The sequence below is a fragment of the Monodon monoceros genome, unplaced genomic scaffold (genome assembly GCF_005190385.1).
Source record: "Monodon monoceros isolate NGI ecotype Baffin Bay Population unplaced genomic scaffold, NGI_Narwhal_1 Super_Scaffold_8, whole genome shotgun sequence".
NCBI classification, from domain to species: Eukaryota; Metazoa; Chordata; class Mammalia; order Artiodactyla; family Monodontidae; genus Monodon; species Monodon monoceros.
In genome coordinates, this window is record NW_021703785.1 from 644,233 (window position 1) to 667,562 (window position 23,330).

Here is a 23,330-nt window from a genome sequence, read left to right on the forward strand (position 1 = left end):
CTCCCAGGCTCCGGGCTCCAGCTGCTCCTGGCGCAGGAGCAGGTGCAGCCCCTCCCGCCCCCTCATCCCTTCGGGCCCCGCCCCGTCCCTCCCGCGCCAGCCGCGCCCCCGCCCTCCCCCTCCCCTGACATTCCCATTCCTCCCCCCCGCCCTCCTTCCCCGCCCCTCCCCCGCCGCCAGCCCCGCCTCCCGGCGCCCGCGGCCCGGCGGAAAGACCGGAGGCGCTCCGAGTCCCGGGAGGTGGACTTGGCACCCCCTGCCCCGCGGCCCGGGCGCCCCCTCCCGCCCCTTTCGGCATGGAGTCCGCGGGGCGCGCGCAGGCGGCGCGGGACCGCGTCCCCAGGTAGGCGCACGAGGCCTGGGCGACCCTGGCCCAGCCCGGGGGAGCGGGCGCGGGTGCCGGTGGCGTGGAGCCGGCGGGGGCGGTGGTGCCCGGCGCCTGCGCGCCCCTGGGCGGCCCCTGCGCTGCGCACGCGCCCGCGCTCGGCCCGCCGCCCCTTTCTGCACCCGGGAGGGTGGGGGGCGGGAACACGCGCCCCCCACGGGGGGCCCCGGGCGCCGCAGGTCCCACGTTCCACGTGCGCGCGGAACTTTACTCTGGGTCTTTTTGTGTCGTAGGATCGATCCGTACGGGTTTGAAAGGCCTGAGGACTTTGATTATGCAGCTTATGAAGAATTTTTTTCCACCTATCTGGCGATACTCACCAGAAGGGCCATAAAATGGTCCAGACTTCTAAAGGGAGGCGCTGGTGTCCAGAAGAGTATGACACGTAAGTTTGGAGCCTGATCCTCCAGGCGCGCAACAAGTGACCCGACCGACGGGTGACGGGCGCGCCAGGGAGGTCAGGGCTTGGGGTTCCTTCGGGTCTCGGATCTCGGGGGGAAGGCTGCCGCGAGCCCGGCTCGTATCCCGCGCAGGCTCGCAGGTGAGGGCGCTGCACGGTCAAGGTGCAGGCCCTCTTTTCTTCCCTCCGGCATGAGGCCTGCTTGTCCTTTGAGATGGATGGAGACCATGGCCTTCTTTCCAGAAGAAGGTGGATTTCCTGCTCCTTCAAATGAGAGTGGCCAGGGCTGTGCCCTTGCGCGGTTCTGGGCAGAGCTCTCCCTGACCCCCGCAGAGTGAAAGCGGGGTCCTTCCTGCACCCCCCCCCACCTCTTCCCCTGCTCTCATTGGGGTTCTTCCCCAGCCCCAGGCTGTGCCCTCGCCTCCTTCAGGTTTGGATTGGAATGCCACCTCCAGGAGGCTTTCCCATCTCACCCCACAGACCCACACTTCCTGTCCTTTCTTTGCCTATTTTCTGTTCCTCCCTGTCTTATGCGGTGTGGGTCCTACTTATTTTATCCTTTGTTTCCCCTGCTGGGATCAAAGATCCCTCCCTGCCGGCTGGATTGGATGGATGATTGCTTCAGTGTTTGTTGAATGAATGAATGGAGTGTTTGCCTGCAGTGTTCCTCACGCTGTGGATAGAGGGTAGACCGTGGGTACCTGCGGGCAGGTGGTGAGGGGTGGGCGGGAATGTGCCCCGGGGAGCTAAGGAAACTCAAGTATGTGGGGCAGAGGGGCTGCTGGGCCTTCCTGACATGGGACATTAATGACAATTAAGGGGTGAGGGTGGGGGTCCCAGTCACCAGGTACTGAGTTGTGACCAGAGTATTAGGGGTGTGGTGAGGAGGGCCCGGCGGTGGAACAGGGGCCCTGCACCAGGTCACGGGTGGGCACACGTTGCACCACCAGGCAGAGAGAAGTCAGTGTTTAAGCAAGGGGGTGACAGGTCAATTTTTGCCTTTAAAGGGGCCCCCAGAGGGGCCCCAGTACGCAGGAGATGCTTGGGGAATACTTGTGGGATTAACACGGGGGGGTGGGGTGGAGGCAGGTGGACCTGGACCTCGGCCTCACCCTGGGCTTCACCCTCAACCAGGCCCTCCCTCCTCAAGCCTGTTACTGGTGGGCAGTGTTTAGTAAAAACATGGGTAAACTAGCGTTTCATATAATCAGCCTGAAGGGACCTCAAAGGTTGACCCTTCTCGTTTCCCAGACCCCGAAGCTAATATCCTGCATGATTGTACGCCGAGGTCCATCCCTGCGTTGCTGCTGGTGTTAACGTGTTTCCAGCAGACCTCGGCTTCATTTTTTCCCTTTTGATTTGTTTTTAAACGTTACACACAAATATATAAAAATAAACTTAATTTCTGCACATGGGAAAACATCGTAATCACACTAAAAGATGTGAATTGAATTGAGTTTCTCTGCTGCCCAGGCCCCAGTCTCCCGTAGAGGTGACCGCTGGCGACTGTCCCACGTCCCCCCAGGAACAGGGCGCACTCCCGGGCTGTCGTTTGCTTTTTAATGCAGGAGAAGACTTCCTGTCCAACCTAGACCCAGGGGTCCAGCTGACCCACAGGTCAGTTAACGCAGAGAATCATGGCAAGACGTACATGTGCGCATAAGCCTTTGTTTTTATATGAAACACACGTGCATGTTTATTCCTCTTTGATTTTGTCATTTGATTCCAGCCTGTCATCTTTTCTTTGAACAGGGAGGGTCCACCAATTCTGTATCTTTCCTGCCGGAGCGTTGTATCTATTTTCCAGTGTCGGGGTCTTTTTTTCCAGGTGGATCGGGAGTAAAAGCACTCTGAGTGCAGAATCCTTCCAGATCTCTAGTCTTTTCCTGGACTTTTGAGGTTGTCTGATTTAAAGGTTTTGTTTTGCTTTTGCTTTTGCCTTTTGGAGCACTTATCAACTTTTTCTGAAAATTTAACTTGCTTTTATTGAAGTAACAATTATTTCTTTTTATGCTTTAATTTTTTTTTTGTTTGCGGTACGCGGGCCTCTCACTGCTGTGGCCTCTCCCGTTGCGGAGCGCAGGCTCCGGACGCGCAGGCTCAGCGGCCATGGCTCACGGGCCCAGCCGCTCCGCGGCACGTGGGATCTTCCCGGACCGGGGCACGAACCCGCGTCCCCTGCATCGGCAGGCGGACTCTCAACCACTGCGCCACCAGGGAAGCCCTTTTGCTTTAATTTTTAAAAAATATATGCAACATTCATTAAACTGTCTGATCATGGCAGCGAGTATACTTGGCGTACAGGTTTAGGAGCAAATTTACTTGATCCCTGGTGAGCCTTTGGTCTGGGGACGGGGTTCACCGTCGAGCTGAACCGGAGAGCATAGTGACCTGAAGTTCTTTCAGGAAATCCAGCAAGAGGCATGTGGGCTCGCAGGGTTCTGTGGGCCAGGGCGTTGCCACTGGAGCTGGTGTGGCTTCCGGGTGTGATGGCTGGGGAGGCTGCAGCACCCACAGGGCTCCAAGGGAGGGGCAGTCGGCGTAGACAGCAGTGGACGTGTGATCCAGGAAATGGACATCCAGTTTTTTCCTGCCAGACGTTCCGGGCTGGCCGTAGTGTCGTCGGGGGTGTGGCATCCCAGGGAGGGGAGGCCGTGTGAGGGCTGTGGGACCCAGCTTGCGCGGTCAGAGCCAGGCAGCCGCGTTTGGAGCCCTGCCCCTGACACCAGCAAGCACGCCCGAAGACCACCTTTGCTCTCGTGCCTTCACCGTTTCTGGCTTTTTGGGTCCTACTGTGTTCGTTCTCTTTTTTTGAGAGGACTTCGGTCTTGTCTCCAGTCACACGATTACCCACAAATCCTGGCATCCAGCAAGTCTTCAGATGACAGCTGAAACTCACCCTGCTTGAGGACGCTAGCTATGGATACAATGAAGGTTTTCTTTTTCTTTTTCTTTGTCTGTGGCGAGTATCCACCAGGAGCCTGAGATCGCTTGCTCTCAGTGCTCGACCTGGAAGCTACCTTTATGTTCCTTTCCGCCTTGGTGTAAAGGCACTTGGTGAGGGAAAAACTCCGTCCTGTTTGCTTCTTCTATGTCTCCTGCCCGGTGGGCTAGGGTATTAGCACCATCTAAATGAGAATGAAGTTGCAAAACATATTTTAAAGACAAATATAAAAAACCTGGGAATCTGCTTAACTTTTTTGGGGCAGACAGCTGGGAGTTAATTCTTTGCGGTTTTTACTATATATTTTACACTCCTCCAAATGTCCAGGAGGACGCATGGGTTAGCCCTGCCCTTGGGGAAGCGTCAGTCTCTGAGGATGGGAAAACCGTTTTCTTTCTCTTCCAAAGAAACTTAGTAAATTCAGATAACAAACAACGAAAATAACAAGTCTTTATTCTGTAAAACTCCTGGGTGTTGTTACTGCTCTTAAGGCAGCCGAGAGCCCCGAGTCCTGACTGTATTTCAGGCACTGGGCTGTGCTTTGTTCCCATTTCACAGGTTAAGAAACTGAGGCCTACTCAAGGTTGGGGCTGGTGAGGCACAGTGTGAGGGGTTTAACCAGTGTGCACTTTCCTTTTTATACTTTATATTAATTTTTAAAAATTTGCAGTGACATTCGCTCTTCTTGGCGCACAGGTCTGTTGAGTGTAGACAAATGCACAGTTAGGTAATCCCCGCCACAGGTAAGGTTCAGAACAGTCGGTCGCCTTCAGGAGCCCCTCCTGCGTGATCCTGGGCAGCGGACCTGCAGGCCTGGGCGTCGGCAGAGGCCTGGGTGGGTGTGGCGGCAGCTGCAGGGCAGCGGGAGGGATCCTGAAGGTTATCGGCGTCTCTCTCCGTTTATGTAGTTCTTTGATTTCTCTTTGCAGACGTTTTGTTAGATTTATACCTGAATATTTCTCCTTTCATTTTTGCTGCTATCGCAAGTGATACCGTCTCAGTGTTTTTATTTCAGCGGTTTGCTGTTCATACGTCCTTTCCTTTTGCTCCGTCTCAGTGGGAATGGCCCCTTCCCAAGTTAGGCCTGACCTGTCCGTCCCCTTGCTGTTGCGTGAAGAGGATTAATTCACTCTGGGTGCGGCTGGTCACGCTGACCCCTGAGGGCTCCTGTAAATCGTACTAAGTTGGAGGGTAGACTTCAAAACGTCACGTCCCCATAACAGAATGACCAGACCAAGCCACGCTGGCCAAGACGTTCTGGCCCAGACGCGATCCTACAACATGCTTCTAAACTGGCAAAGGGTTTCTCGAGTTTTCTTTGCCTTTGGCGGATGGTGTTAAAATCTGTCCTTTCCTTCCTCTGGGCATCCCTCGTCATCCCGCATCCTTCTGCACACGTTTGCCGTGCGTTTCCTGTCCCACACGCCCTCCCAGGAGCAGGCAGGTGCTCGAGGCATGGCCTCCGGGAAGCCTCTTTTCAGGTGCTCCCGTACAGGTGACCGTCAGTTTGAGTTACAAGGTTTTAGCGATACTGCTTTTCTTGACCATAGCCTATAATCTTTTTCCGTTAAATACGGCTGGTGCCTCAGCGTCTGGCACAGGCCGAGGAGCGGGCAGGGTGGGGATTGGAGGTGACCCTCACAGCCCGTATTCTTGTGCTGACAGCGAGCTAGAGGTACCAGGGCTGCTGTAGCCTCCGGACTGCGCTTAGCTTGGGGACGGAGAACGGAATTCTTTAACAAGCGCATGTATCAATTTGGTGGAGGTGCGTAAAGTTTTGCACCTTTTTTTTTTTTTTTGTGGTACGCGGGCCTCTCACTGTCGTGGCCTCTCCCGTTGCGGAGCACAGGCTCCCGACGCGCAGGCTCAGCGGCCATGGCTCACGGGCCCAGCTGCTCCGCGGCATGTGGGATCCTCCCGGACCGGGGCACGAACCCGCGTCCCCTGCATCGGCAGGCAGACTCTCAACTCTCAACTGCGCCACCAGGGAAGCCTTGCACCTTTTTTTATGTCTGGTTGAATGATTTCGGCGAGAGCCAGAAGCAAACTCTGTGGTTTCTGGCCTCGGGAAGCGCCCAGCGGTCTGGGTAAAGCTGCCCCTTCCCTCCGTTTCAGTGAAGCGCTACATCCGGAAGGGCGTCCCGCTGGAGCACCGGGCCCGCGTCTGGATGGGGGTGAGCGGAGCCCAGGCCCAGATGGACCAGAACCCCGGCTACTACCTCCATCTCCTCCAGGGAGAGAAGGATGACAGCCTGGAGGAGGCCATCAGGACAGGTGACGCACGGGGTCCGTCCCCCGGGATATGGGGGCTGGGCACCACCCCCAGAAGGAAACTGTGTTAGCGCCCGATGATGCTGTTATGTTGATGAGGAAAGTTACGTGGTTAAAGATGCACCAGCCGATTCCAGTTTTCTGAAAGGAAAATCAAAACTCAGGCATTCGCGAGGGGAGGAGAGTGATTTGAACTGGCTCAGGAAATATTTGTGTGTCTAGCTAGGTGGTAAGGAAAATGGTACCAGAAAGACCACATTTCTGAGAAGAATCCCTCCAAGGAACGCGAGGCCGCTGAGCTAGCAGTCAGTACAGGAGGGACGTGGGCTGGGTGACCCCCGCGGACTCGCAGACACAGCTGCGCGCGTGCAGGAAGCCACACACCAGAGACCTCTCTTTATGTCATACTCTGAGTGTCCAGGCTCTTCAAAGTTCAAAGTACTCAAAGAAATGTTTAACCTGGATTGAATAATTAGATTTTTAGGAAATACATCTGCCTTTCTGACTGTAACAGCTTTTGAGAACTACAGATTTAAACACAAATACTTCATTTAAAAAATGTGATTACTTTAAATGTCAGAGAGGTTGGACTGACTTGTAACGTTGAGAAAGTGGTGTGTCCCCAGCGTGAGGAGTAGGGGTCTCAGATCCCAGAGCTGGAGACGGGGTGGGGGGCACTGGGGCGCTGAGCCTGCTGGCTGCACCCTGATGCCACAGCAAACCCCGGCCAAAGGGCTCAGAACAGACGCTGCCATGACCCTGCGGGCACACGTGCGGGGGTCCCTCCGCAGGGCCAGACGTGCTGATTCAGGGTGGGAAGAGACCTCAGGTCCAAGCGAAGGCCGATCGTGTTAAATAAAGTAGAATGTGGCTGTTTGTTTGAAAAATGAATTTTAAAGGATCTATTTAGTGCAGAGTTTTTGGATACATAAAATTGACCTTTCTGTCTTTCCAAACTGAACCTCTGTCCCCATTAAACACTAACTCCTCATCCCCTCCCCCGCCTCCCACCATCCACTCTCTGCCTCTACGAATTTGACGCCTCTAGGGACTTCATATGGCTGGAATGACACAGTATTTGTCCTTTTGTGTCCGGCTTATTTCACTGAGCGTAACGGCCTCGAGGTTTGGCCTCAGGGTTCACCCACGTTGAGCGTGTGTCGGGATTCCCTTCCTTTCTGAGGCTGAACAGCATTCTGTTATGTGTAGAGACCGCGTTATGTTTATCCAGCATCTGTCCACGGACACTTGGGCTGCTTCCACCCTCGGGCCACTGTGAGTTATGCTGCATGAACGGGGGTGTGCAAGTAATTCTTTGAGACCCTGCTTTCAGTGTTTTGGGTACATGCACAGAAGTGGAATCGCTGGGTCCCGTGACGATTCTAGGTCTATTTTTGAAGGGTCTGGATCAGTCGTTTTATAGGGACAGTAGAGCGGGTGCTTTGTGCCACGTAAGTGCAGACCAAACGCCCCGCTGTGTCTGCCTCTAGCATGGCAGTGGGGTAGGTGTAGAGAGATTTCAAAACACGGAGAAACGTCTCATCATAGAAGACATTATGTAGCGACGAGCACTGATCTCTCTAGTCTGAATTAGTGAAAAGCACACATTTCCCTGTGGCGGATGCCAGTTTTTGGAAGGTTCAGAATTCCAGGAAAAAACTCTTCTTTGTAACAAACATACAATGAAAACTTACGTGCTTTGAGGCAGGCAGCGTGCTGTTCGGCTCAGAGCTGGTTTTCATGGGCAGAGACCAGGCCTGGGCCAGAGCCCGGAGGCAGAATTCCTGCAGCAGTGGGGAGGCCTCCAGCCGTCAGCTGTGTCCGAGAGTCCCGCTGTCGCGTGGACACACTGCTCTGATCCAGGCAGGGCCAGCGGTTGTTAGCTGACCCCCACCCTCCTAGCTCTGCCTGCGTCCTGTCCTCGCTTCACAGGATAGCAGCTCCTTAAGGCAGGCGTCCGGCCCGGGCGGGGAGGGGCCAAGCAGCAGCAAGAGTCTGCCGGGCTGTCCTGCAGACAGAAGCCGGCGGCGATGAGTTTATCTCGGGCTCACTTTTTCCTTTTGTCTGTTTCTCTCTAAACGGGAATCTCGGGGTGTCCCGCCTCCTTATGTGTTCAGTCTTCAGAACTGGGAAAATTCTCCGAAGTTTTATGTAACCTGTTCACCTGTCACCCCACCTCATCCCCAGCTAAGCGGGGGGCGCGAGGGTGGCAGGAGCCGCCAGGGCCCGAGCAGCCCGGCCTTATCCAAAGATCCCGCTCTGTCGTCCTTGCTGACTCCAGAGGAAGGGCTGCTGTGCCCACCTGTGTCCCCGGGCCGGGCTGCCGCGGGACAGGGGCCCCGGGGGGCCGCCTCTGTGCCCCCGAGGCCGGCTGATGGTGGAGGTCAGGAAAGGTACGGGTCCGTCGCAGAGCCGTCTCTGTCCCCAGCCCTGAGCGGCCTGCGCCGCGGATTTCCTCACAGACATGAACAGGACCTTCCCTGACAACGTGCGATTCCGGAAGGGCTCGGACCCCTGCTTGCAGAGGACCCTGTACAACGTGCTGCTGGCCTACGGGCACCACAACCGTGGTGTGGGCTACTGCCAGGTGAGCCCCCGGCGCCTGCAGCCCCGGCAGGGACGTCAGCCTGGTCCTGGGCTGCCAGGTCCTCCCCGACACAGGCTGGGACTTGACCGTTTCCCAGCGGTGCCAGCCCACGGCGACGGGGCGGGGGGAAGGGGAAGCAGCTGAAGTGAACACGGGCTGCGGTGACCAGCATCTTCTCGTCTTGGTGCAGATGGTGGGCACGTGTGTGTGTGTCTGAGCGTGCACGCGTGCGGTGGGCCAGCCCTTCGAGGCTGTTCCCGGAAGCCGGATCAGCCGGCAGTAGGAGGTGACAGGGGTCGTGCTTCCTGCTGCGCGGAGCTGCCCGTCAGGTGGCAGGAATCAGTTCTCGTTCCTCCCTGGAGACTCTCCTTCTGGAGCATCGAAGGGACAGTGTTCACGGCCTGGAAAGCGAGGGGAGCTGGGTCGGGAGGTGAAGGGACCGTGCCCTCCCGCTGGTCACTCCGGAGGCTGCCGGGTCCCGGCGGGTGTGGGCAGGGGCCAGGGGCTGCGGTTGGGGGCTCCTGTCTCTGCGTGTGAGGCCTCTGTGCCCCCCGAGCCGGAGGCCAGGCCAAAGCGTCCCCGAGAGGAAGGCAGGCCCTGGGCGGTAGCACCTACGGTCCCCGGTGGCTCCAGGGCTGGGACCACGAGCGCCGGGCCGGGGGCAGGGGACACGGACGCCTACTCGGGGCGGCCCCGGCAGCTCGTGTCCCGTGTGGACGGCACGTGGTGTGGCCTCGGCTCCGGGGGGACGGGGGGTCGCGGGAAGGAATGAGGTGGGAGTTTTGAAAAGACCAGCAGCAAAGACACATGAGGACGTCGTTCAGAGCGGCCGGTGTGATCCCCAGGTTGTTTTCAGGCCGCTGTTCCGCAGCGGGTACCTGCAGGAAAGACACAGCTGGGCGGATCTGTTCTTCCGAGGTAATCCCTGTCGCTGTCACTTGTTACGACTGCCCTTAACGTCCTGTCCTGGGGCAGGAGCTGGCCTTCAGGAGTCGGGGAGACAGGGTGGCTGAGAAACTGTCCTTAGATTATTCTAGCTGCTGTTCTTGTGGGTCTTAAAAATAGGGTTAAAAAATAACCCACACAATTTTAAACATGAGCCTGATGCCAAAGCTCTGCTGGCTTTTGGGAAATACACGCATGTATGTACACACACACACACACACACACACACACACACGTATGAGCTTCCTGCGGGTGCTGTGACATCGTGCCGCTGGCTGAGAGGCGCACAGGACAGGAGTCGATTGTCTCTCAGCCCCGCAGGCAGGAGTCCGAGGTCCGGGGGTCGGGGAGCTGGCCTCTCCATGGCTGTCTCGCTGGTGACCCGTAGCCTCTGTGGGGGGTGTGTCTGGGTCCAAATTTAACTTGTTGGTTGACGAGAGCTGGATTTTCCCCTTATTGCTAGAGAAATACGTGTTTATTTTAGAAGTTGTAGAGAAGCAGCAAAGAAGAAAGTGGAAGTCACCCGAAACCCAGTCTCACAGGAGGGGCGCTGACTCGGCGCTCGGCCACCGCAGCTACTTTCCGGGTCCGCCCGCCCCTGGCAGCTGAGGGTCCTGAACTGTGTGTATATGGCAGTATTTGCCCCCTTGGCGCTGTGTGCCCTGAATTTCCCCAAATGGGCTCTATCACGAGATTCCACTTAACGTCCCTGAGCGTCAGACCACGCGCCTTACCGCTCTTAGGAAGTGTGGTCGCTGGTGTAGTTTCCCCCCCGATAGTTTCATGAACACGAGGCCCTGGCCTGCTCTGTGTCAGGAGTCGTGGGCCCAGCTACACGTGTCACTAGACGGCAGAGCCTCAGACGCCGTAGCTCCACTGAAAGGTCGTTCCAGAATCAGGCAAGCTTTAGGGAAGAGCCAGGGAAACGGAAAGTTAGCCGTTAGCCAGGCGATTACAGAGTCTGCGGGTGGTCCAGACCTCAGTGAGTTCCTTTGGTTCTTTTGTCTAATTTCAGGGAATGAACTTTCTAGCGGGGTATCTGATTCTGGTGACAAGGAGTGAAGAGGAGTCCTTTTGGCTGTTGGACGCCCTTGTTGGCAGAATACTCCCGGGTACGTTGAGTCCTCGCGGTAAGAGCGGAACTGTCGCTTTCTGGTGTTGCCGAAACGATGTCACTGACAAGTCAAGACGTGACAAAACGGAAGGAACTGTCTGAGAGTTGAGGTCGAAAACCTTCTTGCAGTTGAGTTGAGACAGGAGCGCACGAGATGCGGGTCCCAGCAGGCGGCGATGCGTCTCAGGGCCCGGACGTGGCCGAGCGGGCTCTGAGCTCCTCGTCCGGGTCTGCGCGGCTGGCGTCTGGACCGTGGGGACTGTCGCGGCCGTAGTGAGCAGACCGGCGAGCGGCCAGGCTTCTGTAGCCTTCGTTGCTGGGCTCGTGAACGGCCATGGGCACAGCGACCATCAGCTGTTGTGGCTACTGCTTTCGAGGTGAAGATGATTCCTCTCGTGCATTTCTACTTTTCCGTTTATTACTGAATGTTAATTGTTTTAGTGAGTAAACCACCACCGATTTCTGTGATGCGCCACGTAGACGGTGAGCTGCAGAGTAGGGTCCCTTTGGGACAAGAAGTGGCCAGAGCCGTCTGGGGTGGGAGAGGACTTGGGCAGATGTGACCCCCCACAGCCACGATGGCGGTGATTGGTCCAGCCGCTGGCAAAGTCCCGGTGACTGTGGACGGGCTCCGGCTGCCCACGCAACGAGCCCTGGTGGTCTTGTCTGCTGTGCCCGCCTCCCGTTTCCTTCCCCCTCCTCCCCCACCCGCCTTCCTGGGTTGGGCCGGGCTCAGCCCAGGACCACCCAGGAGAGCAGCCGCCTGTCCTGGGGGCTGTGTGTTCAGATGCGAGGGCAGCCGGGGCCCGTCCAGGCTCCAGGCTCGCCTGCACCCACTCTCGTCTGGTCCATGGAGCAGCCACACCACACATGCCAACCACTGAGTCCCCTTCACGGATGGCAGCACGGAGGCCTGGGCTCAGATCCACAGCTCTGTGCCCCCAGGAGGTGAGCCTGGGCGGTGCCATGAAGAGGGGCCCTCTCCTCGGGCTTGTGCCGCTGTTAGCAAGGGCTGGGGGGATGCCGCCCGCGGGGACGGAGGACGGAGAGGGGCAGCTGCCCCGGCTTCATGGCGGAGCCTGAACAGCTGTCAGGGGAGACGATGGACAGGCTTCCAGATAAAACGCCAACACGGCTCCGTGGTCACCGTTTGCTCAGTTAGGTCAGAGGCTGTGTTACGATGAATGTTCCCACCGTGACCAATCCCAGGTGCTCTTTGGGGGTTTGGGGAAGCCTGGTGGCGACACAGCAGCGGGACCAAGATCAACAGAGGCCGTAAGGGCCGACCTAGAGAAACAGAAAAGCAACAGGTGGCCCCCCGGGGGTGGTGCGTTGCACAGACTTATTTTAAGGCCATAAAATGTCATTTCTGATAATTATTAGGTTCAATCAGACTAAACTACAATGCAGATAGGCCCATCCTTCTGCAAGGACAGGGCGTCGTGGCCGGGCTTAGATCACAGGATGGCCCAGACCGAAAATGGCTTCTTTTACGTCAAGATAGTTATGTCTGGGTCTCTTCCTCTGGGGAACCCCTACCCTATCTGCCCTCAGACTGCCGAGCCTGCAGAGAAGGGACGGGGGGTGGGATGGGCCGGGCCAGCTCGGGATGTCACATTGGTGATGAGTCAGCCCGTTTATGAACGAACACGCTTGCGTCCTGAGAGCTGGTCTGACCCGTTTCCCCTTGAGACACAGGGGAGCCGGGTGACGATTGCCCCTCCCTGGAGCAGCCCTGCTGAAGCCAGAAGGCGTGGCCCAGACAAGGGCGGGCAGGGCTCATTGTGGGGGCGACAGTACCCGGGACCCCCGGCCCACCTGCCCCTGCAGCAGCGCTCCCCTCTCCACGTGCTGACACAGCCGTTGGGCTGTTTGCAAAGTGAGGCGACCCCGGGAGTGGCCTGACTCGGGGAGAAGGTCCTTGGCATCTGTGCACAGGCCGCAGGCTGAGGGGGGCTGCAGGCGGGGCCTGGCCCGTGGGGTTCGCCATCAGCGGCTCACAGCAGACGGGGGCACGGGGGCGTCAGCGACCCTTCTGTGACTGGCTCAGGCCTGTGGCGGGTGTGGGGTGTGACCGTGACATTTTGGGAGCTGCCCTAAGCCTGTCTGTAACCGAGAACGAGGCCGTGCTGTGCTCTCGGCTCCGCAAATCCGCTGTCTCTGCCGCGCTCTCCTGACACGGCTCAGCACCCTGCAGGATGGGAAGCGGAGCCTGCCCCTTGCCCCCGGGACCAGAGCCAGAGCGCTGCTAGTTGAGAGGACAGGACAGCCAGCGGCCCTAGGGTTTAGGAACAGAAGTGAGAGGAGGGTATGGGAGGGAAGGAAGCTTCAGTCCCAGGTATTTATAACCGAACAGGCTTCTAGTAACTGATTTTGGGGGTCTTTAGTACTGAGCATGGTTTAGTGTGTGCACGCGCTCTGGAAACCAGTGGTGTGACTGTGATGTCGTGTCGATACTCATAATGATTCTATTTTAACCCAAATACTTAATTAACAAGAACGTCTTTCCCTTTGCTGTGGTGAATGACCAAACTGTGTGTGGCAGTGGGCACAGAACGCGTACCAAGTTTTCCTATTTTATTATTTTTTTAAATTTTTATTTATTTTATTTATTTATTTTTGGCTGTGTTGGGTCTTCGTTGCTGCGTGCGGGCTTTTCTCTAGTTGCGGCGAGCAGGGGCTACTTTTCATTGCGGTGCGCAGGCTTCTCATTGCTTCTCTTGTTGTGAAGCACGGGCTCTGGGCACGTGGGCTTCAGTAGTGTGGCCTGCGGGCTCAGTAGTTGTGGCTCGCGGGCTCTAGAGCACAGGCTCAGTACTTGTGGCACGTGGGCTCAGTAGTTGTGGCTCGTGGGCTCTAGAGCGCAGGCTCAGTAGTTGTGGCGTGTGGGCTCAGTAGTTGTGGCTCACGGGCTGTAGAGTGCAGGCTCAATAGTTGTGACACATGGGCTTAGTTGCTCCGCAGCATATGGGATCTTCCCGGGCAGGGCTCGAACCCGTGTCCCCTGTCTTGGCAGGTGGATTCTTAACCCCTGCGCCACCAGGAAAGACCCCTTGTTTTATTATTTTATTTTATTCCTGTTTTTACAGCCAAGTTTAAGCTGTCATGTATTATAATACATGACATTAAGCTAGAAAATTCCTTGGCAAGAAAGTGTCCATTCAAAAGACAGTCACGCAGTTGGAAGCATTGGTCTGTCTGATGCTCTCCTGTAACGTTCACCTGCATCTTCTCCATGAGAGGAAAATAGGACACGTGACACAAGAGGGGTGGTGTTCGGTGCTGGGGGGGTGCCCAGACGCTCACACATTCGGTTTTCCCTTCCACCCATCGGCGGACACTTGGTTGCACCCACCGTTGGCTGCCTGATCTTGGGTTGCAAACGTCCCTGCTTTCCATCAGGTTGTGACGGATGCCCAGTGGGGCACTGCTGTCCGGAGTGCTGGGACCCGGGGCCCCACTCTGGGCATTGCTCCCAGGAGTTCCTGCATCCCTGTGGCTGGGATCTTGCCCTGGGTCACCCTCTGGAAAGGGTCGCTGGGTGTGGCCCCCCTCACGGCTCAGGGGGAACGAGGGTCACGGGTGTCAGGGGCTATGGTTTGTGGGGTCCACGTCCCCGCTTCTCCCCTGTCCCCGTGCAGATTACTACAGCCCCTCGATGCTGGGCCTGAAGACGGACCAGGAGGTCCTCGGGGAGCTGGTAAGGACCAAGCTGCCGGCGGTGGCGGCCCTGATGGACAGCCACGGCCTGCTGTGGACCCTGGTCGTGTCGCGCTGGTTCATCTGCCTGTTTGTGGACGTCCTGCCCGTGGAGGTGAGGGCACCTGGCTCGGACTGGGGCCGACTAGGCGGCTACGCGCTGACCCGCTATCTCTTCCTCTGCAGACCGTGCTTCGCATCTGGGATTGTCTGTTCAATGAGGGCTCCAAGATCATCTTCCGGGTGGCGCTGACCCTCATCAAGCAACATCAGGCCTTGATCTTGGAAGCCACCAGCATCCCCGACATCTGTGAGAAGTTCAAGGAGATCACCAGAGGGAGCTTCGTGACCGAATGCCACACTTTCATGCAGGTGGGTGTCAGCGCCCTGCCGCCTCCCTGCGTGGGCTGCCCGGCCCTCCACCCTAAGCAGCCCAGGGAGGGGCTCCAGCCCTTCCAGGCCAGCTTCTCCTGGAGCCCAGGGTGCCCAGCAGACCCAGGGTGCTCACCCTTGCTCCCCTCCTGCGCCGTCAGCCCAGGGGTGGGGCCGGGTGCCACCTGGGGCCCCCCAGCGAGCCCCGTCACATCCACACCTTGGTTTCTCCCGGGCCTGGGAGGTGACCGCCCCCATCCCAGGCTTTCCCGATGACCCGGTCTACACCGGGCCCCCCATTTCTGTTCAGCCCTACGCCTGTTGACTTCTCTCCGGCCTTGGTGGGGTCACGCCTGTCTGTCCCTCCCCGCTGTGTCCCAGGCCTGGCGCAGGCCGTGTGGACAGCTCAGATCACCTGAGTGAACGAAGTGGATGCTGCGTCCCACAGGCCCAGGGGGGCGGGGTTTACAGGGACACTGGGACACTGGGATGAGGGCGCGAAGCCCAGGCCTGGAGTGACCCTGGGAGGGGGGAGCGCTGACCCAGACGCCCGGCCCATTGTGTTCTTCAGCTTCCCGTTTGAAACAGCTGCACTGATGGCGTGCCACCTCCCCCGCCCCCCGGGGTACGAGGCCCTGGCGAGGAGGTCCTGCAGCCTAGGGCTGTTTAGGTGTTTGGCTTCAGTGAGTGAAGGCCCCGGTACAATTCACCCTTTACCTGGAGATTTCAGAGCTCTTCAGTGCCTTCCACTCAGCGGGTGGTGCAGCTGCGTCACTGGGCCCAGACGTTTTCTTCTCCCCAAAGGGCGCCCCAGCCCCAGCTAATGCCCTGCTCTGTCCCCGTGGCTCGGCCTCCTGGACTTTGGCACAAATAGAGTCAGACAGTGCAACTTTGGCGTCTGGCCCTTGGACTCGGGCTGATGCTTCCGAGGTGGTGCGAGTCTGTCTGTGTGGAGCAGGGCCCCCGCACACAGTAGGTGCTCAGTTAGTGCGGGCGCCTGGCCTGCTTGTGTGATGGCTGCAGGCGGACGTGTGTCCACGGCGGGTGTGGCCGGTGTTCCAGCCCAAAGGTGTTCTGGGCCCTGTGAGCTGAGTGGACGCAGAGGATTGGCGGGGTGGTCTCCCCACACAGCAGAAAAGCCACTGCGTAAAGACATGTGTCTGCCCATGACAGGTGTGGCCATCATGGGACGCTGGCGGGGAGGTGGCCCTGGTCTTATTTTCTCAGGGGTCGCTACAAAGTTGTATATGCATTTCAGCAAAACTGCAGTTCATAGGTCAAACCTCTCTGAAATCCTGTGTGAGAACATCTAGAATTTCCTTTGAGAATGAAAGCCATGATCTCATTGGCAGCTGAGAGCAACGTAACGGGAAGAGGACAGCTGAACGCATCTGAAGAGTCTGTTCTCAGGTCATCGCCCACTCAGAACTTGCTCCCAGGTGCTCCCACCCCGCCCCCCAGGCACCTTCTCTCCTCCTCGTTGTGAAGCAGTTTCTCTTACTGGAAGCAAGTCTGAGTCCCTTCCTGCTGCCACTTCTCAAATCTGGTTTCTTCCTTGCTTAGTCTGCTCACCGACGGCCCCGACCGGCTTCCGAGAGGCTGCGGGCAGAGTCAAAACGAAAAGAGCCCACGCAGGAAGGGCAAAAGCAAAATCAGGGCTTCTGTGCAGCAACGGACACCAGCAGCAGAGTGAAGAGGGAACTCACAGAACAGGAGAGACTGTGCAAACCACGGCTGCTAAGGGGTCAACATCCAGACACACAGAGACCACAGCGCAGCAAGGAGCCAAGGAATTACATTTAAAAATGGGCAGAGTGGATTTCTCTGGTGGCGCAGTGGTTGAGAATCCGCCTGCCACTGCAGGGGACACAGGTTTGAGCCCTGGTCTGGGAAGATCCCACATGCCGCGGAGCAGCTAAGCCCATGCGCCACAACTACTGAGCCTGTGCTCTAGAGCCTGTGAGCCACAACTACTGAGCCCACATACCACAACTACTGAAGCCCACATACCTAGAGCTTGTGCTCCACAACAAGAGAAGCCCACGCACTGCAACGAAGACCCAACACAGCCATAAATAAATAAATTTTTAAAAAAGAAAAAGAAAAATGGGCAGAGGGACTTCGCTGGCGGTCCAGTGCTTCAAACTCCACGCTTCTAATGCAGGGGGCACAGGTTTGATCCCTGGTCAGGGAGCTAAGGTCCCACATGCCGTGCAGCGTGGCCAAAATGTTTTAAAAAAAGTTTTAAATGGGCAGAGGGCCTGAGTAGACCCTATCCAAAAAAGACATACAGGTAGCCAACAGGTACACGAAAAGATGCTCAGTATCACTCGTCATCAGGGAAATGTAAGTCAAAACCACAATGAGCTATCGCCTCTCACCTGGCAGAATGGCCATCATCAGAAAGACCACAAATAACAAATGTTGGTGAGGATGTGGAGAAAAGGGAACCCTATTCATACATTGTTGGTGGGAATGTAAATTGGTGCAGGCACTGTGAAAAACAGTATGGAGGTCCTCAAAAGACTAAAAATAGAACTACCATAAGATCCAGCAATCCCACTACTGGGCACTTATCCAAAGGAAATGAAATCAGGGTCTCTAAGAGACCCCAGCCCGTCCACGTTCATTGCAGCATCACAATAGCCAAGGCATGGAAACAACCTGAATGCCCATACAGATGCATGGATAAACAAGGTATGGTCCATCCATGCAGCGGGATTTTATCCAGCCTCGAAAAGGAAGGTCCTGATATCTGCTACCACGTGGATGAACCTGGAGGACATTATGCTTGGTAATTTGTCACAAAAGGACAAAAACTGTCTGATTCCACATATGTGAGGCCCCTGGAGGAGTCAGATTCATAGAGACAGAAGCGGGGTGCTGGGGACAGAGTTGGGTTTGGGAAGATGAGAAGGTTCTGGAGATCTGATGCCCAACATGTGAACATAGCTTACACCACCCAGCCACACACCTGGAGTGGCTAGGATGTAAATTATTGGGTGGGCCAAGAGGTTCGTCGTTTTCTCCGTAAGATGGCTCTAGTAGCACTTAATTGTCTTTAACTTCATTCAAAACAATTTTGTTCAACAGAGTTTTGGAAGTCCTAGCCACAGCAATTAGAGAAGAGAAAGAAAGAAAAGGAATACAAATTGGAAGAGAAGTAAAACTGTCACTGTTTGCAGATGACATGATACTATACATAGAGAATCCTAAAGATGCTACCAGAAAAGTACTAGAACTAATCAATGAATTTGGTAAGGTTGCAGGATACAAAATTAATGCACAGAAATCTCTGGCATTCCTATACACTAACAATGAAAAATAAGAAAGAGAAATTAAGGAAACAATCCCATTTACCATCGCAACAAAAAGAATAAAATACCTAGGAATAAACCTACCTAAGGAGGCGAAAGGCTTGTACTCAGAAAACTTTATAAAACACTGATGAAAGAAATCAAAGATGACATAAACAGGTGGAGAAATATACAGTGTTCTTGGATTGGAAGAATCAATATTGTGAAAATGACTATGCTACCCAAAGCAATCTGCAGATTCAATGCAATCCCTATCAAATTACCAATGGTATTCTTTACAGAATTAGAACAAAAAATTTTACAATTCGTATGGAAACACAAAAGACCCTGAATTACCAAAGCAATCTTGAGAACAAAAATCGGAGCTGGAGGAATCAGGCTCCCTGACTTCAGACTATACTACAAAGCTACAGTAATCAAGACAGTATGGTACTGGCACAAAAACAGAAATATAGTTCAATGGTACAGGATAGAAAGCCCAGAGATAAACCCACCCACATATGGGCACCTAATTTACGGCAAAGGAGGCAAGAACATACAATGGAGAAAAGACAGCCTCTTCAATAAGTGGTGCTGGGAAAACTGGACAGCTACATGTAAAAGAATGAAATTAGAACACTCCCTAACACCATAAACAAAAATAAACTCCAAATGGATTAAAGACCTAAATGTAAGACCAGACACTATAAAACTCTTAGAGGAAAACATAGGAAAAACACTCTCTGATATAAACCACAGCAAGATCTTTTTTGACCCACCTCCTAGAGTAATGAAAATAAAACCAAAAATAAACAAATGGGACCGAATTAAAAGCTTTTGCACAGCAAAGGAAACCATAAACAAGACGAAAAGACAACCCTCAGAATGGGAGAAAACATTTGCAAATGAAACAATGGACAAAGGATTAATCTCCAAAATATATAAACAGCTCATGGAGCTCAATTTCAGAAAAACAAACAACCCAATTAAAAATTGGGCAGAAGACCTAAATAGACATTTCACCAAAGAAGATGTACAGATGGCCAAGAGACACATGAAAAGATGCTCAACATCACTAATTACTAGAGAAATGCAAATCAAAACTACAATGAGGTATCACCTCACACCAGTCAGAATGGCCATCGTCAAAAAATCTAGAAACAGTAAATGCTGGAGAGGGTGTGGAGAAAAGGGAACCCTCCTGCACTGTTGGTGAGAATGTAAATTGATACAGTCACTATGGAGAACATTATGGAGGGTCCTTAAAAAACTAAAAATAGAACTACCAAATGACCCAGCAATCCCACTACTGGGCATATACCCTGAGAAAACCATAATTCAAAAAGAGACATGCACCACAATGTTCACTGCAGCTCTATTTACAATAGCCAGGACATGGAAGCAACCTAGGTGTCCATCGACAGATGAATGGATAAAGAAGATGTGTCACATATATACAATGGAATATTACTCAGCCATAAAAAGAATGAAATTGAGTTATTCGTAGTGAGGTGGATGGACCTAGAGTCTGTCACACAGAGTGAAGTAAGTCAGAAAGAGAAAAACAAATACCGTATGCTAACGCATGTATATGGAATCTAAAAAAAAAAAAAATGGTGTTGATGAATCTAATGGCAGAGAGAATGGACTTGAGGACAAGGCAGGGAATGGGGAGGGGAAGCTGGGGCAAAGTGAGAGAGCGGCATGGACATTTATACACTACTAAATGTTAACCAGATAGCCAGTGGGAAGCAGCCGCAGAGCACAGGGAGATCAGCTTGGTGCTTTGCGACCACATAGAGGGGGGGGTAGGGGGGGGGGGGGGGGAGACGCAAGAGGAAGGGGATGTGGGGAGGTATGTGTGCACGTGGCTGATTCATTTGTTGTGCAACAGAGGCTAGTGCAGCATTGTGAAGCAGTTATACTCCAATAAAGACATGTTTAAAAAAAAAACAATTTTGTTAGATTGTATTGTGACTGCTGTCATATCAGCATCCTTTTAAGAAAAGACATCAAAATTGGTGAATTTTTGTGTAACCATTTTAATATTGAAGATGGAACGAAAAAAGCAACATTTTCAGCATATTATGCTTTATTATTTCAATAAAGGTAAAAACGCAACCAAAATGCAAAAAGATTTGTGCAGTGTATGGAGAAGGTGCTGTGACTGCTGGAACGTGCCAAAAGTGGTTTGCCAAGTTTCGTGCTGGAGATTTCTCGCTGGACGATGCTCCACAGTCGAGTAGACCAGTTGAAGTTGATAGCGATCAAATCGAGACATTAATTGTGAACAATCAATGTTATACCACGTGGAAGATAGCAGACATACTCAAAATCTCCAAATCAAACGTAAATCATTTGAACCAGCTTGGTTATGTTAATCGCTTTGATGTTTGGGTTCCACATAAGTTAAGTGAAAAAAATCCTTCTTGACCATATTTCCACATGCAATTCTCTACGGAAACGTAATGAAAACGTTCCGTTTTTAAAACAAATTGTGATGGGCGATGAAAAGTGGATACTGTACAATAATGTGGAATGGAAGAGATTGTGGGGCAAGTGAAATGAACCATCACCAACCACTCAAAAGGCCAGTGTTCATCCAAAGAAGGTGATGCTGTGTATATAGTGGGATTGGAAGGGAGTCCTCTATTATGAGCTCCTTCCAGGAAACCAAACGATTAATTCCAACAAGTACTGCTCCCAATGAGACCAACTGAAAGCAGCACTCGATGAGAAGCGTCCAGAATTAGTCAACAGAAAACAACACATAATCTTCCACCAGGATAACGCAAGACCGCATGTTTCTTCAATGACCAGGCAAAGGCTGTTACAGCTTGTTACAGTTTGTAAGTTGATTCATCCTCGGTATTCACCAGATGTTGCATCTTCCGATTTCCATTTATTTTGGTCTTTACAAAATTCTCTTAATGGAAAAAAATTCAATTCCCTGAAAGACTGTAAGAGGCACCTGGGACAGTTCTTTGCTCCGAAAGGTAAAAGTTTGGGGAAGACGGAATCATGAAGTTGCCTGGAAAATGGCAGAAGGTAGTGGAGCAAAAGGGCGAATATGTTGCTCAATAAAGTTCTTGGTGAAAATGAAAAACGTCTTTTATTTTTAAAAACCGAAGGCACTTTTTGGCCAACCCAATATGTGGGTTTTACCACAAAAACAAAGAAACACCAAAAGAATTAAAATTGGACAAGACGTTACCGAATTTTAATTCCAGGAGCTCAGAGCCTCAGACTTCAGAATCTGAGACATTTTATGGATTGGATTCAAAATTTTTAAAGTACTAAACGTGACCCAAGTGTAACGAAGCAAGACCCTGTGGGCCTTCCCAGGGCAGACCCCTCCCCCATCTCCTCTGCTGTGGCTCCTCCGAAGTACCCAGATAATCGTATCTCACGCACGTTTCCTGAGTTTTTCAGATGCTAAAACCACCAAGGATTGTCGCCCCCAGCCCTTCTGGCGCCTGAGGACTGATAATGTGACCCTGTGACCTCACCGTCAACCAGAGAACTGTGCAGAGCTGATCACACATCCTGGGACCCCCTCCCCCATCTGGTCTTGAAAATGCTTTGCTGAAACTCTTCCGGGAGTTTGGGCCTTTTGGGGGCACAAGCCGCCCGTTCTGCTTGCTCGGCCCGCAGTAAACCCTTCTGTGCTCCAAACTCCGGCCGCCCCACCGGGCTCCCCAGGCCCCTGCCCTCCTGGGGTGAAGGTCAAAGGGGCTTTGCGTTCCCAGCGCGTGAGGAAGCCGCAGACTCTTCGGGCAGCGTCTGGGCTGGTGGTTGAGTTATTCTGTCACTATCATCCTTTCGGTTTTAAAAAGTGATGGAAACAGGTGACCTTCCTTCGCTCACTGACCAACGGGCCTCAGCCCAGCCTTTACAGGGGCAGGAAGCGGAAACGCGTTGCGGGATCTAAACTAATCCCTTTCTGTTCCAGAAAATCTTCTCGGAGCCTGGGAGCTTGTCCAGGGCCAGCATCACCAGGCTGAGGGAGCGTTGCCGGGCCCAGCTGCTGGCACAGGGCTGACCAGCCTTCAGGGCATCGGGCCGCCACCCTCCACACTCCAGCCGGGAGCAATTTGTCATTCTGTAACGTAGCTCTTCAAGTCTAGCTCTTTGTGTTTCTAAATATATATTTTTACCTGAGACACTGATAATATACACGTGACGTGTGCGATTGTGTTTATTCCGTCGGCACCTGTCAGTCTGCATCGGCTCACCAGCCACTGAAAACTAACCCCTAGCAGTGACTTTTGCATCAGTGTCACTGGCGCCAGTACTTACCGTCCTTCCTGCAGGAGAGCAGTGGCCTCCAGGGGAGGTTTGCGCACGTGACCTCGCTGTAGAAGGTAAGTTTTTCAAATGATTTTTTTAAATTATCGTGTTACGTGAAGAATAAACCGGATGTACGTGTGTAAGATTTAAGGCCTGCAAGTCAGATCTGGGCTGCGTCATCCCGGACCCCTGGAGGGAGAAGATGCCCCCAGCCAAACCCCTCTGCTCAGGGCTGGAGGCCCTGAACCTCCACCCTGGCCCCGCCTCCCTCCCTCTGGGGGCTCTACCTCTGGCTGAGAAACCCACAGCCCGGGCAGGCTGTCCTGCACAGGACACACGGGGACAGGTGGGCTTTTCCTGGAAGGAACCACACGATGGGTTCCCCTCCGTGGGAGCTCACCAGCAGCACTGCTAGGGCCTGGGGCGCGTCACTGCCCAGGGCTCCACGAAGGCAGACGCACCACCTCCACGCTGGGTTTAACTTAACGTGTTCCTACTGTGTGTGATGCTACAAATCCCACAACGCCTGCCAAGACGTGACCCTGCAGGACGGGCCAGCTGCTGGTCTCTCCGGGCTCAGGCCTGTACCACCCACACCGCAGAGAAGCGGAGATGGACATGCAGGACGATGACGCAGCTCACGCCACTTGCGGCTGGGCTGCTGCTGGGCGGCCGCATCCTACCCCACCTCAGCGTCCCTCACGGCCCTGCTCCGCTGAGCCTGGTCTCAAGGGACGGCTGCACAGTACAGGCCGCACAAGGCCACCCGCAGGCAGGCTGCACTCGGCCTCAGCAAGGCCTGTGGGTCCTCCGAGGGTGCGGGCCTCTTCTAACTGGGGCCCCAGCTCCCCCTCGGCGGCCGCTGACCCGGGGGAACAGGTAAGGGCCTATCTTCCATGGGGTGATCTGTCCCCTGAGCCACTGAAGACTGGCCTTTCCTCAAGTTGCCACCCAGAGGACCAGCCACACAGCAGCCCCCCAGGCACACCCTGCCCACCGCACGCCCATCGTGACCTCTCGCCGGAAG

The 23,330-nt window shown here is 54.4% G+C and overlaps 1 protein-coding gene across 1 annotated transcript; it reads left to right on the forward strand.

Annotated features, from left to right (window-relative positions):
* The first annotated feature begins 181 nt into the window (after positions 1-181).
* On the forward strand, positions 182-22,743 carry GRTP1 (growth hormone regulated TBC protein 1). Its single transcript, XM_029210558.1, has 8 exons — positions 182-343; positions 619-770; positions 5,845-6,003; positions 8,463-8,587; positions 10,548-10,644; positions 14,288-14,460; positions 14,532-14,717; positions 21,966-22,743. The coding sequence occupies exons 1-8, from the start codon at positions 297-299 to the stop codon at positions 22,053-22,055; spliced, it is 1,029 nt and encodes a 342-aa protein (XP_029066391.1). The 5' UTR covers positions 182-296; the 3' UTR covers positions 22,056-22,743.
* Positions 22,744-23,330: the final 587 nt, after the last annotated feature.